The sequence below is a fragment of the Dipodomys merriami genome, unplaced genomic scaffold, assembly GCF_024711535.1.
Source record: "Dipodomys merriami isolate MVZ:Mamm:240054 unplaced genomic scaffold, mDipMer1.0.p SCAF_3, whole genome shotgun sequence".
Taxonomy (NCBI): Eukaryota; Metazoa; Chordata; class Mammalia; order Rodentia; family Heteromyidae; genus Dipodomys; species Dipodomys merriami.
Window position 1 is genome coordinate 84,644,928 of NW_027204492.1, and position 18,588 is coordinate 84,663,515.

General features: G+C 46.6%; 1 protein-coding gene across 2 annotated transcripts; it reads left to right on the plus strand.

Moving 5' to 3' along the window:
* Positions 1-2,599: 2,599 nt before the first annotated feature.
* Positions 2,600-18,058, plus strand: Gpkow (G-patch domain and KOW motifs). 2 transcript variants are annotated; one of them, XM_070040467.1, is made up of 11 exons: positions 2,600-2,793; positions 3,862-4,016; positions 4,120-4,244; positions 8,983-9,092; positions 10,358-10,571; positions 13,696-13,828; positions 15,934-16,051; positions 16,541-16,664; positions 16,757-16,826; positions 17,324-17,409; positions 17,750-18,058. In XM_070040467.1, exons 1-11 carry the CDS (start codon positions 2,633-2,635, stop codon positions 17,882-17,884), a joined length of 1,431 nt encoding a protein of 476 aa, XP_069896568.1. In that variant the 5' UTR covers positions 2,600-2,632; the 3' UTR covers positions 17,885-18,058. The 2 variants fall into 2 exon arrangements, with proteins under 2 accessions (XP_069896568.1, XP_069896570.1); XM_070040469.1 differs by having other exon boundaries at positions 13,696-13,768.
* Positions 18,059-18,588: the final 530 nt, after the last annotated feature.

Here is an 18,588-nt window from a genome sequence, read left to right on the forward strand (position 1 = left end):
CTAAGTGTTGTTCCCTGTTTTCCTGGCATAGTTATTTGGCCACTTTTCTGAACATCTCTCTCTGTCTCTCTGTCTCTCTCTCTCTCATGGATGGTGGGTCTTGCAGGGAATGGCACTTGAAGGGAAGCTTGGCTTTGCCTTACTGAAATCATCCATGTCATCACTAATGACACCAATCTACTGTGGCAATGCTACTTGTATCTCCAAGCACTCAGGACATTGAAGTGAGATGATCACTTGAGCCCAGAAGTTCAGGGCTAATGAAGCTGGGGTACTGAGGACGTGTGTGTGTGTGCGCGCGTGCACGCACGTGCGTGCACATGCAATTGCGCACCAGTACTAGGGCTTGAACACTTGCGCACCAGTACTAGGGCTTGAACTCAGCACATGGCTACAGTACTTAGCTTTTTTGGTCAATGCTGGCACTCTATCACTTAAGTCAAAGCTCCATTTCTGGTTTTTTGGTGGTTACTCTCACAGACTTTCCTGCCTGGGCTGGTTTTGAACTGAAATCCCCAGATCTCAGCCTCCCAGGTAGCTAAGATTACAGAAGTGAGCCACCAATGCCTGGCTTTCTCTCCCACCTCTATCTCTTTTGGTACCAGGTCCTGGGACTTGAACTCAAGGCCTGGGGACTGTCCCTGAGCTTTTTTGCTCAAGGCTAGCACTGTACCACTTAAGCCATAGCTCCACTTTGATTTTTTGGTGGTTAATTTGGGATGAGTCATGGAATTTCCTGCCACAGCTGGCTTCAAACCAAAGATCTGTAGATCTCAGCCTCCTGAATAGCTAGGATTATAGGCATGTTCCAGGCCTTTGCAAATTTTAAATTTAGCTGGAGATGTAGCTCATTGCTAGAACATTTGCCTAACATGCACGCATAAAGCCCAGGAAGTGAACCCTTAACACTTCAAATTATTAAGAGGTGTTTGTCTTTGAATTATCAGAACCTGGTTCTCATAACATTACTATTGCTTCATATCTTTAAATTTTGTCCATTTTTATTAATAAAGAACATATTTTCAGACTGTTAACTATTAATATAATCAAAGTTAACCACTGTTATACACACACACACACACACACACACACACACACACACACACACACACATAACCTGTTTAAGTGTAACTGTTTTGGGCTGGGAATGTGGCTCAATGGTGGAGTGCCTGCCTAACTTACATGAAGCCCTGGGTTCAGTTCCCCAGCACCACATACACAGAAAAAGCCAGAAGTGGCGCTGTGGCTCAAGTGGTAGAGTGCTATCCTTGAGCAAAAAGCTCAGGGGCAGTACCCAGGCCCCGAGTTCAATCCCCAGGAATGACAAATAAAATAAAATACAATAAAATAAATAAAATAAAAAATAAGTGTGACTGCTTTAAAAGAGAACAAGAAAGGTGCAGAGAAGACAGAAAAAAAGTGAAGAGAAGGAAGATAAAGGAAAGAGAAATGAAGGGGAGGAGAGAGAGGGAGAGAACCAACCTTGCACCCAGTTGTTTCAGGCAGGAGGATGGAAGAGTTCAAGTCCACTAGAGGCCAGTCCAGGCTATGCTCCAGGCCAGCTTGGCTATATAGCAAGAGCTTGCCTCCTGAAGAGAGATGGTGCAGGAGAAAGAGAAGGAAAGGGAGAATGAGAGAGAAAGGAAGGGGAAATAGGGAGGGAGAGGGAGGGAGAGGGAAAAGGAGAGGGAGAAGCTGAGGGAAAGGATTGTTCTGTAGCTAGCTAGGTACTGGTGGTTCACGCCTGTAATCCTAGCTACTCAGGCTACTCAGGAGGCTGAGATCTGAGGATCGAAATTCAAAGCCAGACTGGGAAAGAAAGTCTGTGGGGCTTGAACTCTGGGCCTGGGCGCTGTCCCTCAGCTCTTCAGCTCAAAGTGAGCACTCTACCACTTGAGCTACAGCGCCACTTCCGGTTTTCTGGTGGTTTATTGGAGATAGGAGTCTCACGGTCTTTCCTGCCCGGGCTGGCTTTGAACCGCGATCCTCAGATCTCAGCCTCCTGAGTAGCGAGGATTACAGGCGTGAGCCACCAGCGCCCGGCTCCGTGAGACTCTTATCTTCAATTAACCACCAGAAAACCAGAAGTGGTGCTGTGGCTCAAGTGGTAGAGCGCTAGCCTTGAGCTGAAGAGTTCAGGGACAGTGCCTAGGCCTAGAGTTCAAGCCCCACGACTGACTGACTGGTACTGTTCTAGTATATGAGTTGTAGCTACACACAGAGTTAAGAGTCTCATGGACTTTACTGCCCGGGCCAGCTTTGATCCACAAGCCTCAGATCTCAGCCTGGCTTTTTTTTTTTTTTTCTTCTTTTTCTTTTTGCCAGTCTCGGGGGCTTGAACTCAGGACCTGGGCACTGTCCCTGAGCATCTTTTCTTCAAGGCTAGCGCTCTACACTTGAGTCACAGCGCCACTTCCGTGTTTGTTTGTTTCTGTTTATGTGATGCCGAACAATTGAATCCAGAGCTTCACTAATGCTTGCCAAACACTCTACCGCTTAGCCACATTCCCAGCCTGCTGCTACAATTCTTTATGGGAAATGTAGTTCTTTTTTTCGTTGGCTGGCCCCTAGCGAAATGAGCTCAAACTACATTTCCCAGAAAGCAGCGCGCCAACCTGGGAACCAGAGCAAGATGGAGGACCACGAGGAGGGCATTTTGCGGCCGGCTGAAATTTCAACTGCTACAGTGTCCTTCGGTTTCACTCGCACATCTTCCCGGAGACAGCTGGCGGACTTAGGAGCCAGTGCGAAAACCGCCCCAGAGGAGAAGGAATTCTTGAACACAATAGAAGGGTGAGAGTTTCAGAGACGAAGCGTGGGGTCTTTGACCCCTTGGAAATCGGAACCGTGGGCGCTAGCTAGCAGGAGGGCAGAATCTGAGTAATTTTGTCTTGGTGACAGTCACGTGAAAAGCCTGAAACACAGCACGAAGAAATGTATGGAGGAGATAAGCAGGGAGTTTGTATATGAGGTGGGAAAATTTGGTCTGGTGGCTTAAGAAGAGGGGAGATGATACATCCTTCGCGTCAAGGAGAGTCCTTAGAATTTAGGAACTCTGAATCTGTCCGTGTTTTGAAGAGGAACATGGGGAGAACGACAGGACTCCTGCCGTCTCAACTGAAATGCGCCATTTCAGTCTCTGATGCGGAGAACGGGATGGAGCGGCAAATTCAGGATAGAGGCTGTTGGCAGTTTAATTAGGAAATAAGAATCCAATGGCTGATAAGAATCAGCCATCTAGGGGGAGGTTGAGCCTGGAGCTGGAGTGAGTGTGTGTTTATGATAGTGATTAGTGGGTTATTGTGGATGAGGGCTTAGGAATGATTCCTGGAAGATATTGACATTTAGGAGTTGGGGCAGCTGGGAGTGGCTGCCTCACACTTGTAATACTACTTATTCAGAAGGCTGAGATCTAAGATTTCAGGTCAAAGCCAGCTCAGGCAGGAAAGTCCTGGAGACTCTCCAATTAACCACCAAAAAAGGTGGCAGTGGCGGCGCTGTGGCTCCACAAAAGAACTCAGGGACCAGACCTGCAAAAATAATAATAATAATAATTGGGCAGACCATCCAGACCCAAGGCTGGCTCAAGTGGTAAAACACTTGCTGGCAAGCCTGAAGTACTGAGTTCTATCATCTGTACTGAAAAGGGTGGGGGGAGAAAAAGAAAGAAAAATTAGGAAAGATGTGGAAAATAGTCAAAGCAGACACATTAAAAGGAGAGCCAGATTGCAGAAAGTAGGATGTGGTGGATAGGGCTATTCCTTTCTGTTAGCTTTTCTGTTTTCTATGAGTAAAAGCAGTGTGGTTCCAACGCACTGGCTCATTTACTCTCTCAGTCTTACTCCTCTGTGTCCATATCAGTGTGAAGTCCCTGGAAACCCCCAAAGAATTAGTCATTCCAGTGATCCAGAATGTTTTGCGAAGACAACCATTGTCCCAGACCCCTCGACCGTCCACTGATTCTAAGGCTTTGATGGATAGTGAGCTGTCACAGGCTGTGAAGGAGCTGGTTGAGGGTGAGTGACTAACCCCTTGACCATGCCCCAGTAAAAAAAAAAGAAGGGGAGGAAGGTGGAAGAATAGACTATCACTTCATTACTTCTTCTTTTTCTTCCTAAGAATCCAAGAAGTCTCTGGAGGAGAGAGAGAATGCAGGTGTTGATCCCACACTTGCCATCCCTATGATCCCGAAAGGATGTGTCCCCAGTGGGGAAGACGCAGACAATGAACCCCAGGCTGAGACAGTGAGCCCTTTCTTACTCTTCCCAGCCTTTCTTACCTTTCTTCCCACTTTTCTCCTTTCACATAGTAGGGAAATTCTGTGTGCATATAACTCAAGAGGCTTGCTGCCTATTCTTTCCTCATATCCTTTTCCAGAAGCATACCAGTATGTGAAAATGGTACATGAAGCCGGGTGCTGGTGGCTCACGCCTGTAATCCTAGCTACTCTGGAGGCTGAGATCTGAGGATCACGGTTCAAAACCAGCCTCTGAAGGAAAGTCCATGAGACTCATATCTGCAGTTAACCACCAGAAAACCAGAAGTGGTGCTGTGGCTTCAAGTGGTAGACCATTCCCCTTGAGTTGAAGAGCTGAGGGACAGCGCCAAGGCCCAGAGTTCAAGCCCCAAAAAAAGAAAGAAAAGAAAATGGTACATGAATTCTGGATGAGATGGAGAGCAAAGGGAAAGGAAAATGTACAGGCCATAAGGAAACATGCTCCCTGGAATGGCTTTTGAGCTCCAAAGAGACCATTGTGGCTGAAATAGGAGAGTGAGGGACTGGGACATTTAATGAAGTAATGGGGGCTGGACCAAGCAGGGCCTTGTGGGCCGTATGGAGGACTTTGGCTTTTATTGTGAGTGAAATGGGAGCCATGGGCAGGGCCTAAGCAGAAAAGGGTTATAATTTCTGACTTGACTCAGGATCCCTCTAAGTGCTGTGAACAGACAGACAAGTGAAAGGGGGTGGTAGTCCAAACTAGAGATAAAGAAGACCCAGATCGAAGTGATAGGATTAAGATCTAGAAGATTTTATGAGAGAAGGAAGAGCAGAGTTAGTACTCCTAATGGCAGCAACAGCCCAAGCAGTGACTCAGTGGTAGAAAATCAGCATTGTCTCTGTCAGACCACTTGTGGTATATCTGGTATAATTGTGAAGGATTGACAAAATGATTCCATGTGTCCATGGAAGTGACCAATGTCTACCTTTAATAGGCATTGAACAACTCCTCACCTCTGCATTAATTTGGTGCAATATACATAATTTGGTGCTTGACTCAGGGCCTGGGCACTGTTCCTGAGCTTCTTTTTCTCAAGGCTAGCACTCTACCACTTGAGCCACAGCACCACTTCCAGTTTTTTTCTGTTTGTGTGGTACTGAGGAGTCAAACCCAGGGCTTATGCTAGACAAGCACTCTACTACTAAGCCACATTCCCAGCCAGGTGTAATATACTTCTTCAGATCCTAATCATCCTATAAGCCTTAGATTATCCTTCCTTTTGAACTATCATAACCTTCAGATATGCTCTGGTTTCTTCCTTCTTCCCCACTCTCCCTTTTTATGCCAGTCATGGGACTTGATCTAAGGGCCTAGGTATTGTCCTTGAGCTTCTTTTGCTCAAGGTAAGCACTCTACCACGTAAGCCATAGCTCCACTTCTGGCTTTTTGGTAGTTTATTGAAGATAAGAATTTTACAGACTTTCCTGCCTAGACTGGCTTTGAATTGCAATCCTTAGATTGCAGCCTCCTGAGTAGCTAGGATTACAAATGAGAGACACCAGTACCTAGCATTGCCTTTTATTTATAATGTCAGGGATGGAACCCAGAGCTCCCCACATGCTAGGGAAGCCCTCTTTTCTTTTTTTTTTTCAAATTTTTTATTGTGATTAAGTGGTTACATAATTTCCCAAATTTGCCCTCTATCTTTTTTTGCCAGTCCCAGGGCTTGAATTGAGGGCTTGAGCACTGTCTATGCACTTCTTTTGCTCAAGACTAGGGCTCTACCACTTGAGCTAGGCAAGCACTCTACCACTAAGCCACCTTCCCAGCCCCTAATCCTTCTATTTTGAGCCATTGCCCAGCTCTCACTCCATCTAGTTCCAGCTTTGGCTTCTTTTCTCTAATTTTCTCTCCTACAAGCCCCTTTTCACAGCCTTTCTTGTCTCAGTTAATTGATGCAGTTACATCCATCTTTCAACTTTAAAACCTTGTTGCCTGGGCTGGAAAGGTGGCTCAGTGGTAGAGTGCTTGCCTTGCATGCATGAGGCCCTGGGTTCGATTCCTCAGCACCACATAAGCAGAAAAAAACCCGGAAGTGGCGCTGTGGCTCAAGTGGTAGAGTGCTAGCCTTGAGCTGTAAGAGCTGAGGGACAGAGCTCAGGCCCAGAGTTGAGGCCCCACGATTGGACCAAAAAAAAAAAAAAAAAGGACCTTATTGCCATGCTTCACTCTCTTCTTTATCTCATATATAATCTGTGAGCTCAATCCTATTTTCTCTTTTCGAATTACATCCAGAATCTGATAGCATCTCACCTTCACCACAACCAACCAGCACCCTTGGTTGAGGTATTAGTGTCTTTCATCTAGACTATTGAAGTGACTTTCCTATGGTTCTTCCTGTGCCTTTTACCTGACTCAAGGACCTTGGGCTCCTGCCAGGCACTCCTCATTTATCTCACTCTGTCTCCATATCTCTTGTAGTCATGTTAACTTCCATGATTCTCATCACACAATAAGTCTTGCTCAGCTTCAGGGCCTTTGCTGTTACAACACACTGAGCTTGGAATACTCTTCCTTCTCATGTCCTGAAATCTCCCTGTGTCATCTCCTGTTTCTTCTCAAAAGCCATCTCAGTGGCATACCCTCTCCATCCCATCTCCATCTCTTAACCTCTTTTATTATGAGGTGGGGGTATCCATCTCCCTTTATTCCTTGATCTCAAATTCCTTGGCTCTAGCCAGGCACTGGTGGCTCATGCCTGTAATCCTAGCTACTCAGGATACTAAGATCTGAGGATCCTAATTTGAAGCTAGTATAGGCAGAAAAACTGTGTGACTCATCTCCAGTTAATCACCAAGAAGCTGGAAGTATAGCTGTGGTCTATCATAGAGCACCAGTCTTGAGCAAACAGTGTGAGACTCTGAGTCTAAGCCCCAGTACTAACACACACTCAGTAAATTCCTTGGCTTAAGCCATCCTTCTGCCTCAGCTTTCCAAGCAAGTGAGAATATAGACAATAGCACTGGAACCCCAAACTACCTTTTTCCTCTCCTTTCTTTTCTTGTTTTTCTTTTTTGGTAACACTGGGGATTGAACTCAGGGCCTTACCCTTGCTAGGCAGGGAATTGAGCCATGCCTCCAGCTCTGCCCTTTTTTGCCAGTCCTGGTACTTGAACTCAGAGCCTGGGTTCTGTCACTGAGCTTCTTTTGCTCAAGGCTAGCATTCTTGAGTCACAGCACCACTTCTAGCTTTTTCTGTTTATGTGGTACTGAGGAATCCAACCCAGGGCTTCATGCATAAGAGGATGAGAGGCAAGCACTCCACCACTAAGCCACATTCCCAGTCCTCTCCAGCCCCTTTTTGCATTGTGTGTGTGTGTGTGTGTGTGTGTGTGTGTGTGTGTGTGTGTGTGTGTGTGTGTGTGTGTGTCCATCGTTCTAGGGCTTGAACTGAGGGCCCAGATGGGGTGTGTATGTGTGTGTGTGTGTGTGTGTGTGTGTGTGTGTCCGTCGTTCTAGGGCTTGAACTGAGGGCCCAGATGGTGTGTGTGTGTGTGTTGTGTGTGTGTGTGTCCGTCGTTCTAGGGCTTGAACTGAGGGCCCAGATGGTGTGTGTGTGTGTGTGTGTGTGTGTGTGTGTGTCCATCCGTCGTTCTAGGGCTTGAACTGAGGGCCCAGATGCTGTCTCTAAGATTCTTTTGCTCATGACTAGCACTCTACTACTTGAGCTTGATCTGAGGGCCCAGATGGTGTGTGTGTGTGTGTGTGTGTGTGTGTGTGTGTGTGTGTGTGTGTGTGTGTGTGTGTGTGTGTGTGTGTGTGTGTGTGTGTGTGTGTGTGTGTGTGTGTGTGTGTGTGTGTGTGTGTGTGTGTGTGTGTGTGTGTGTGTGTCCGTGTGTGTCCGTCCGTCGTTCTAGGGCTTGAACTGAGGGCCCAGATGCTGTCTCTCAGATTCTTTTGCTCATGACTAGCACTCTACTACTTGAGCCACAGCTCCAATTCTGGCTTTTTGGTAGTTACTTGGAGATGAGAGTCTCATGGATTTTCCTGCCCAGGCTGACTTTGAAATGCAATCCACAGATCTTAGTCTCCTGAATAGCTAGGATTTACAGGTGTGAGCTACCAGTGCCTGGCTTGCGTTGATTATTTTTGAAGTATGGTCTTGCTTAATACCTGGACTAGCCCAAACTTCAGTCTTCTTATTTGTGCTTCTCTGAGTCATTGAGGATAACAGAAGCACACCACTGTTCTCAGCCATTGTGCTTCCCCAATAGCTGGGCTAACAGTCATAAACCACTGCACTCAGCCATTGGTTGAGATGGAGTCTCATGAACTTTTGACTTTGGACTGACTTTGAACCTCAGTCCCCTAATCTCCACCTCCTATGTAACTAGGATCACATGCTTGAGCCACCCCAGCTACCTTTTTTCCTCATATAACTATCACTACCTGATAACTATCACTATATGATGTATCACGTTTTCTGAATTTGTTTAGTAGCTTGATAACTAGAAAGCAGAGGTTGTATTGTTTACTACTTTATCCTCAGCACCTAGAACAGTACTTACCATAGCATAGATGTTTTGTAAATATTTATTAAAGAAATAAATATGGAGGAGTAAAGTGAGGGACAGCAAGAACTCATCTTTGAGCTGATTGGCCAAAGACCAGAAGAATAGACAGTGGATAACAACAGCAAGTGCCCTGCAAACACAGAGCCCAACTTAAGCAAAGCCTGACCTTCTTCTGCTTGAACCCATAGGTGCCAAAGGAGGCTGACTATGAGGTAGTCCCTGTGGAGGCCTATGGGATGGCCATGCTGCGAGGCATGGGCTGGAAACCTGGCAAGGGCATCGGCCGTACTTTTAATCCGTGAGTTCTGGGACAGGATGAGATGATGGATACGTGGACAGGAACAAGATTCCCCGCAGTCAAATATAACCTTAGTGTTGAGTATTCTACAGTCTGTTTCCCCTATTTTGCATGACTAGTCATGTGATTTTCTTTGCAAAAATTAGTATATTTGGTTATAGGAGCTTAACTTAAAACCCCACTGTAGATGGTATGCAATAGACAGCATGTTAACTAGGTTGAAACAAATGAAATTTTTATTTGGGGGAGGTATTGCTTATGGGTAGAGAGTATGCTTAATGTATGATCTCTAGCGTCCTGAAAAGAAAAAAACGGAAATGTCAATTTAATGTATAAAAATGATCCTAATAGAGGCTGGGAATGAGGCTCAGTGGTAGAGCGCTTGCCTCGCATGCATGAGGCCCTGGGTTCGATTCCTCAGTACCACGTAAGCAGAAAAAAGCCAGAAGTGGCGCTGTGCCTCAAGTGGTAGGGCGCTAGCCTTGAGCTGAAGAGCTGAGGGACAGCGCCCAGGCCCAGAGTTTAGGCCCAAACAACCGGACCTAAAAAAAAAAAAAGATCCTAATAAGAGAGGAGAAATAGCCAGGCACTGGTGGTTAATCAGGAGGCTGAGATCTGAGAATCATGATTCGAAGCCTACCCAGGCAGGAAAGTCCATGAGACCCTTATCTCCAGTTAAGCACCAAAAAGGTCCGGAGTGGAGCTGTGACCCAATTAGTAGAGTGCTAGCCTTGAGCAAGAAAGCTCCTGGATGGTGCCCGGGCCCTGAGTTCAAGCCCCAGGACTGGTACACACACAAAAAATACTGGAAAAGGCATGGTTGAAAATATCGAGTAAGGAAGTGGGGGAAGGAAAGGATAGTGGGAGAACAAGGGAAGGGGTAACAGTGCTCGACAAGAAATGTACTCATTGCCTTACTCATGTAACTGTAACTCCTCTGTACAGCATCTTTACAAGAAAAAAATATTAATGAGGACTGGGAATGTGGCTTAGTGATAGAGTGCTTACCTAGCATGCATGAAGCCCTGGGTTTGTTTCCTCAGTATCACATAAACAGAAAAAGCTGGAAGTGGCAGTGTTGCTCAATGGTAGAGTGATAGCAGCCTTGAGCAAAAGAAACTCAGGGACAATGCCCAGGCCCTGAGTTCAAGCCTCACGACTAACAAAGAAAATACCAATGGGGTATGTTTGCTTGGGGTGGAGGAGCTTCAGTGCCAGGGTACTGAAGGTTTGCGCCCTTCACATGCATATGTTTCTCTCTACAGAGTCGTGAAACTCCAGAACCATTCAGTGAGACCCAAGGGGTTAGGGCTAGGTGTCAACCTCACCGAGGCCCGGGCCCTGGCCTCCATTGGCTCTCACCATTCATCAAGGCCAGGTGGGGAGCAACAGAAGGATAAAGACATTGAGCCTCAAGGACTGGTGATTGGGGGAGCTGTACTGATCTTTTCTGGCCCTCATCGCGGCCTCTACGGGAAGGTAAGAAACCAAGATATCCTTGGAGCCCTAGACAGGTGACCGGGAAGATTGATTTGAGGGTCAAAAGGGGGATAGGCTTTTGTTTTGGGTAGAAAGGCTGTAGGTCAAGCTAAGAGTGCTAACACACTTGTAATCACATACACAGGACACAGAGGCAAGGAGGATCACAAGGTTAAGGCTAGCTAGGACTACATAATGAGATAGTGTCTCAAGAATCAACAACAAGGGGCTGGGAAGTTGGCTCAGTGGTAGAGCGCTTGCCTTGCATGCCTGAGGCCCTGGGTTTGATTCCTCAGCACCACATAAGCAAAAAGAAAAAAGCCGGAAGTGGTTCTGTGGCTCAAGTGGTAGAGTGCTAGCCTTGAGCTGAAGAGCTGAGGGACAGCGCCCACGCCCAGAGTTCAGGCCCCACCACCAGACCCCCCCCCCAAAAAAAAGAATCAACAACAAAATGCCAGGTGTGGTGGCTAGGAAAGTAGCTTGGTGGTAGAGTGCTTGCCTAGCATACATGAAGCCCTGGGTTCAATTCTTCAGTACTACCTTAAAAAATTATATTTTAAAAAGTGCTCAGCAAATGGCTTGACTGAGGATTATTAGCCTGAGGAATCTATAGTGCAGAAATTCAATTAAGATGGAAACTCTTACTCTTGAGGAGGGGGAAGCAACATTTTTTTGGGTCATTTTGCTTTTATTGGCTTGTGTCAATTATACAGGGGAGATTTTTTTTATTGTCACTTCTCCAAACATTTGAACTCTATACCAATCAATTTCTCCCCTTTTTATCATACCTCTTTTTTTCTTGTATCCTTACTTTTAAAAAATAATATCCTGGGCTGGGAATGTGGCTAAGGGGTAGAGTGCTTACCTCGCATGCATGAAGCCTTGAGTTAGATTCTTTAGTACCCACTTAAACTGAAAAAGCTGAAGTGTCACTGTGGCTCATGTGATAGAATGCTAGCCTTGAGCAAAAGAAGCTCAGGAACAGTGCCCAGGCCCTGAGTTCAAGCTCCAGGATGAGCAAAAAAAATAAAATAAAATAAATTACAAAATAACATCCTCAACAGAATTCCTTTCTATTTTCAAAGCAAAAGCCCCAATTTTTTGAACTATGATACCTTTAACTCACATTCCATTAAGAAGTTAATTTTGACCTGGTGCCAGCGGCTCACACCTTTCATCCTAACTACTCAAGAAGCTGAGATTGAGGACTGCAATTGTAAGCCCTGGCAGGAAAGATATGAGACTTTTTTTTTTGTCAGTTGTGGGGCTTGAACTCTGGGCTTGGCTTGGGCGCTATCCCTGTGCTCTTCAGCTCAAGACGAGCACTCTACCGCTTGAGCCAGAGCGCCACTTCTGTGAGACTTATTTCTAATAAACTCCAAAAGAGCCAGGGACCCATGGCTCACGCCTGTAATCCTAAAATTACAGCCTACTAAGGAGGATGAGATCTGAGGATCATGGTTCAAAGCCAGCCTGGGCAGGAAAGTCCTGAGACTTCTCTCCAATAAACCACCTGAAAACCAGAAGTGGCGCTGTGGCTCAAGTGGTAGAGTGCTAGCCTTGAGCTGAAGAACTCAGGGATAGTGCCCAGGCCCAGAGTTCAAGCCCCATGATCAACAAAAAATAAAATAAACTCAAGAAAGGAAGGGAGGGAGGGAGGGAGGGAGGAAGGAAGGAAGGAAGGGAGGGAGGGAGGGAGGGAGGGAGGGAGGGAGGGAGGGAAGGGAAGGAGGGAAGGGAAGGAAGGGAGGGAAGGAAAGAATAACATTATCCAAAAAAAGAAATGTAGGCAAGTGCTGGTGGCTCACACCTGTAATTCTAGCAACTTAAGAGGCTAAGATCTGAGAATCATGGTTGGAAGCCCAGGCAGGAAAGTCCCTGAGACTCATTTCCAAGTAACCACCAGAAAACCAGAGTAGAGCTGTGGCACAAAGTGGGGTCAGTCGAGGGGCTTGAGCTCTGGACTTGGGCGCTATCCCTGTGCTCTTTAGCTCAAGGCAAGTGCTCTACTGCTTGAGCCTCAGCACCACTTCCAGTTTTCTGGTGGTTAATTGGAGATAAGAGTCTCACAGACTTTCCTTCCCCAGGCTGGGTTTGAATTGTGATCCTCAGATCTCAGCCTCCTGAGGAGCTAGGATTACAGGCGTGAGCCACAGGTGCCTGGCTAAATTGTATTTTTTGAAAAAAGAAAGCCAGGGGCTGGGAAGGTGGCTCAGTGGTAGAGTGCTTGCCTTGTATGCATGAGGCCCTGGGTTTGATTCCTCAGCACCACAGAAGCAGAAAAAGCCAGAAGTGGCGCTGTGGCTCAAGTGGTAGAGTGCTAGCCTTGAGCTAAAGAGCTGAGGGTTATCGCCCAGGCCCAGAGTTTAGACCCCACGACTGACAAGAAAGAAAGAAGGAAAGAAAGAAAGAAAGAAAGAAAGAAAGAAAGAAAGAAAGAAAGAAAGAAAGAAAGAAAGAAAGAAAGAAAGAGAAGAAAGCGAGAAGTGGAGCTGTAGCTTCAATGGTAGAGCACTAGCTTCTTTAACTCTTTAACTGAAAGGCCCAGACTCTGAGCTCAAGACCCAGAACCAGCAATAAATAAATAAGTAAATAAATAAGCATACTTGTCAAAGCAGCAAATTTAGGAAGATCAGATCCAGGCCCTGAGTTCAAGCCCCAGGACCAACACACACATGCGCACATACATATACACACCTACATAAAAAGAAAATTATTAGCATTTTATTAGCATTTTAAAAGATCAACAAAATCTGTGAGTCATAGACTTTCAGGCCTGTTCAGCCCCCAGCCTCAACTAGGTTGAACTAATGCCAGTTTCTGGTACTGAGCATTTGTGTAGTTCCCAACCAGGAAGGAGAGAATGCCAAAGGCTGCAATGTATATGAAGTTAAACTGCTTTAAAGATGTCTAAGCCCCATGGTCTGTTTGAGGGAGTTAGGTGGGAGTCACACCTAGTCCTAGACTTACACTTCAATACAGGAAACATGGAGCTAGGCCTAGCTCTTGTGGAGTCACAGCTGGTAGGAGACACACACAGGGTCCAGGTTGTTGGAGGGAAGGGGTGGACAGCTTGTTCTAGCCCTTGTCTGACCTCCCCCCTACACACCCTGCCATACTTTAGGTGGAAGGCATTGATCCTGACAATGTGCGGGCCATGGTTCGTCTGGCAGAGAGCAGCCGCATAGTAACTGTTAGTGAGTACTGCCTGAAGCCTGTTTCACAAAAGGAATTTGACAGCAACACCTTGCATACTGGTGAATGAGCCCTTACATATGTGGGGAGTTGAAGCACTGTGGGGTGGGCACTATCTCATAAGCTGGGTTTTTAATCTGCAAGGGGGTGGTGAGTATGTAACTGAGTTAGAGGTCAGAAGGTGAGAAGGGACAGGAGCCATTTATTCATTTTTGTTTGACTGTACTGGGATGGAACTCAAGATCTCATGAATGCTAAGTGGGTATTGTACCACTCAGCCGTACCTGTAGCCCAGGTTACTCAGATTTATTTATTTATGTATATATATATATGTATTTATTTATTTTGCCAGTCTTGGGGCTTGAACTCAGGGCCTGGGCCCTGTCCCTGAGTTTCTTTTTTTTTGTTTGTTTTTTTTTTAACTGTATTTTTTTTTTTGTCTTTTCTTTTTTGGTACTGGGGATCGAACCCAGGACATTGCACTTGCTAGGCAAGCGCTTTGCCACTGAGCTACATCCCAGCCCCATCCCTGAGTTTCTTTTGCTCAAGGCTAGCACTCTACCACTTGAGTCACAGTGCCACTTCAGGCTTTTTCTGTTTATGTGGTACTGAGGAATTGAATCTAAAGTTTCATGCATGCTAGGCAAGCACTCTACACATTCCTACCCCCTATTTTCTTTTGCCAGTCCTGGGGCTTGAACTCAAGGCCTGGACACTGTCCTTGAGCTTCTTTTGCTCAAGGCTAGCACTCTACCACTTGAGCCACAGCATCACTTCCAGCCCTTTATGTGGTACTAAGGAATTGAACCCAGGGCTTCATGTATGCGAGGCAAATACTCTACCACTAAGCCACATTTCCAGCCCGATTTATTTATTTTTTTAGTCTGGATTTAAAGACAGTGTCTCAAGCGGGGTACTGGTGGCTCACGCCTGTAATCCTAGCTACTCAGGAGGCTGAGATCTGAGGATCGCAGTTCAAAGCCAGCCCGGGCAGGAAAGACTGTGAGACTCCTATCTCCAATAAACCACCAGAAAACCAGAAGTGGCGCTGTAGCTCAAGTGGTAGAGCACTCACCTTGAGCTGAAGAGCTGAGGGATAGCGCTCAGGCCCAGAATTCAAGCCCCACGACGAAAAAAAAAAACAGTGTCTCAAGCTTTCTAGGTAAGCATTCTACTACTGGAGCCATATCATTGGCCTCCATTTTACCCAGTTTGATTGAAGAAAAATGTTGGATCTAGTTGCATGTCCATGGCTCATGCCTATAATCCTAGCTACTCAGGATGCTAAGGTCTAGGAATCAAGATTCAAAGTCACTATGGGCAGACAGTAGCGGTGTGGCTGAAGTTTTAGAGCACCAGCTTTGAGTGAAAAAGCTGAGAGAGTGTACAAGTCCCAGTGCTGGCACTGAAAAAAACCAAAAGGTTGATCTAGGGAGGTCTTTGACCTCCTCTAACATGGAAGAAACATATCTAGAAGCCCCTTCCTACTTTCACTTCATGAAGTCCTTGTCTATTTGGGGTGGTGACCTTTTCTTTTGCTAAAGAGTGAGCTCCTCCAGGGCTAGGGCATGACCAAGGAAGAGGCAAGCAGAGCACTCCGGTGAAGCAAGCAAAGCATGATGGGAGGAGCAGCTTGGCAGATGGTTTCAGACAGCTCTGCTGTTCCAGACTCTGTTATGTGGCTGCTTCTCGTGAGTGCTCCATGCAGTCTGGATGGATGAGAGAAACTGCTTGAAAAAGGCAGAAAGGAAGCAAGGTGCTGGTGCCTCACACCTGTAATCCTAGCTACTCTGGAGGCTGCAATCTGAGGATCATGGTTCAATGCCAGCCCAGGCAGGATAGTCCATAAGACACCTCTAATTAGCCACCAAAAAAATCAGAAGTAGAGCTGTGTCTCAAAGTGGTAGAGTGCTAGAGTGCTAGCCTTGAGTATAAAAGCCCAGGGACAGCACTCAGGCCCTGAGTTCAAGCCCTGTGACTGACTCCCCCCCCAAAAAAAAAAAAAGACAGCAAGGGTGAAAAGGAAAGATGTTTTTGGCAAAGGCACCATGGAGAACAGATATACTTTGGCAGGATGGAGATGGCCCTAGGCTAAGGTATGACCTTGGGGAAATGGCATTGGCACACTAAAACACTTGCCTGGCTCTCCTTCTACCTGCTTGAACAGGCAAAGGGAGAAAAACTGCACAGCAACATAATGAAACCTCATCAGTGAAGGCTGACCAGAACCAAGACTCCCAGGTCCACCAACAGAACTCAGAGAAGCGGAAATACCCTGCAGACCGGTAACCTTGGGCTAGAGGAGAAAGGCAGGGTGTGGGAAAGACTCAAGTAGGGGCAAGGCATGGGCATGGAAGGAATTAGAAATGGCACATGGGTGAGTTTCACAGCTGAGGCAAAGGTAGGGTGGCTGGAACATGCATGTAGAAAAGAGCTAAACAAAAAAAGAAAAGAAAAGAACTAAACAAACCAGGGGCTGGTGGCTCACTCCTGTAATCCTAGCTACTAAGAAGGCTGAGCTCTGAGGATCGTGGTTTGAAGCCAGCCTGGGCAAGAAAGTCCATGAGACTCTTATCTCCAATAAACTACTCAGAAAAGGCCAGAAGTAGTACTGTGGCTTAAGAAGTAGAGTTCTAGCCTTGAGCAAAAGAAGCTTAAGGACAGCATCCATGCCCTGAGTTCAAGCCCTAGGACCTGCAAAAAAGAAGGAGAGAGAGAGAGAGAGAGAGAAAGAGAAAGAAAACACACAATATGGGGCTGGCCCATCTCCACAGACAGGACGGACCTGCAGCCAAGAATGAGAAAGTGGCCTCCAGAAGTCACCACTGGTTGCACCGGGATCTGCGGGTGCGGTTTGTGGATAAGCTGTACAAGGGTGGCCAGTATTACAATACCAAGGTACATACCTCAGGACCTAAGTCCCCCTCCTCACTCAAGAACTGGTCTTTTTAACTCTTAACATCTTACATCCTCCTCACTGGTCTCCCTAGATGATTATTGAAGATGTCCTAAGCCCAGATACCTGTGTGTGTCGGACAGATAACGGTCAAATCCTGGAAGGTAAGTAGGTGTCATGGCAGCTGGGGAGCTCCCATTACAAAGACTGATCGAGAAGGCCCAGAGCCAGGCCCAGGTGCAGCAGAGAGGTTGGGCAGAGCCCACATTCTTTGCAAGGCCTAGAATCCTCTTGAAGAACATTCAGTACTTCCTTGAGAGAGATTACTGAGCCCTGTGTTCCCTTCTCATCTGTCTCATGGAAATGACTGTCCCTTGAGACCAGTGCTTTTACAAGGCTGTAGTGAGCTCCCAGTGCAGAGCAAGACCAAGAACATGCCCACAGTAAATGTCTGTCATCGCCTCCCTATGTAAATATTCCCTATACCACAGGCATTCCTTTGACCTCCCTAGGTTTCTTCAGCTATGAGATGGCTATAGAGGGATTCCATCTGTCAGCAGGGTGGACAGTGGCTCTAGTGAATATGGCAGAGGCCCCACTGGCAGGACCTGGCAGGGCTGTCCCCTGGTATAGGCCTCATCTCCCTTTTTCTCATCTTCAGGCTTAAAGGAAAACATGCTGGAGACTTTGGTTCCCAAGGAAGAGGGAGACCTTGTGATGGTGGTACTAGGAACACAGGCTGGAAAGGTAACTTCTAGATCTGGAAATAGGGACCTGGAAGGCATTCAAGGGATGCCCGTGCTGGGCAGTGGTGGCTCACACCTGTACTAGTACCTAGCTACTCAGGAGGCTGATTTCTGACAACCGTGGCTTGAAACTGGCACAGGAAGGAAAGTTCATGAGACTTTATCTCCAGTAAAAAGCCAGCTGTGGCTCAAGTGGTAGAACACCAGCCTTGAGGGAAAAAGCTAAGGGACAACACCCAGGTTCTGGGTTCAAACCTCAGTATCTGTGCAAAATAAAAGGGGGTGGGGAATGTCACAAGGGCCAGGCAGGCCTTGCTAACTTAACCCCACTCCTCCTCCAGTTTGGACATCTGCTGGACAGAGACAGAGCACGGAACCGGGCTTTGGTGCAACTGCAAAACGAGAATGAGGCAGTGGAGCTTCACTACGATGCCATCTGCCAGTACGTGGGCCCCAGTAACTTGGATGAAGACTGATCCATGGGACGATCCCATGGCCTGGGCTCCTTCCATTGCTAGAACTGATATCTTTGTGAATATGGGGAAATAATTGTTCCATCTTCCCTACAGTGCAAGGATAGGGATTGAATGGACCAACAGGGACAAACCTAGTGTTTTTCAGAATTAAAGATACAATAAAAATATTTAAAATATTTAGAAGGATGGAATCATATATAAGTACACTGAACTGTAAGTTAAGTGAGAACTGAGCATACTGGGCTGGAAGTATATCCTTGTCAGCCTCACCTCCCTCCTCGTGGACCAGCCAAGTTAAATGACCATTTCAATCATGAACACACTCTTGGAACATAGAAGCTGCAAAATCTGTGCACTGCATTGACATGAGGGATTCTGGAATGATACTTCTGGAACAACTTCCTGAGTATTATAGTTTGGATCTTGAATATCTTTCAGAGACCAATGTCTGGCCTCATCCTTTCTCTTTTTTTGAGGGGGGGTGTCAGTTGTGGGGCTTGAACTCAGGGCCTGAGCACTGTCCCTGAGCTCTTCAGCTTGAGGTGAATGTTCTCCCACTTGAGCCACAGCGCCACTTCCATTTTTCTGGTGGTTTATTGGAGATGAGTCTCATGGACTTTCCTTCCTGGGCTGGCTTTGAACCGTGTTCCTCATATCTCAGCCTGAGTAGCTAGGATTACAGGTATGTGCCACCAGTGCCCTGC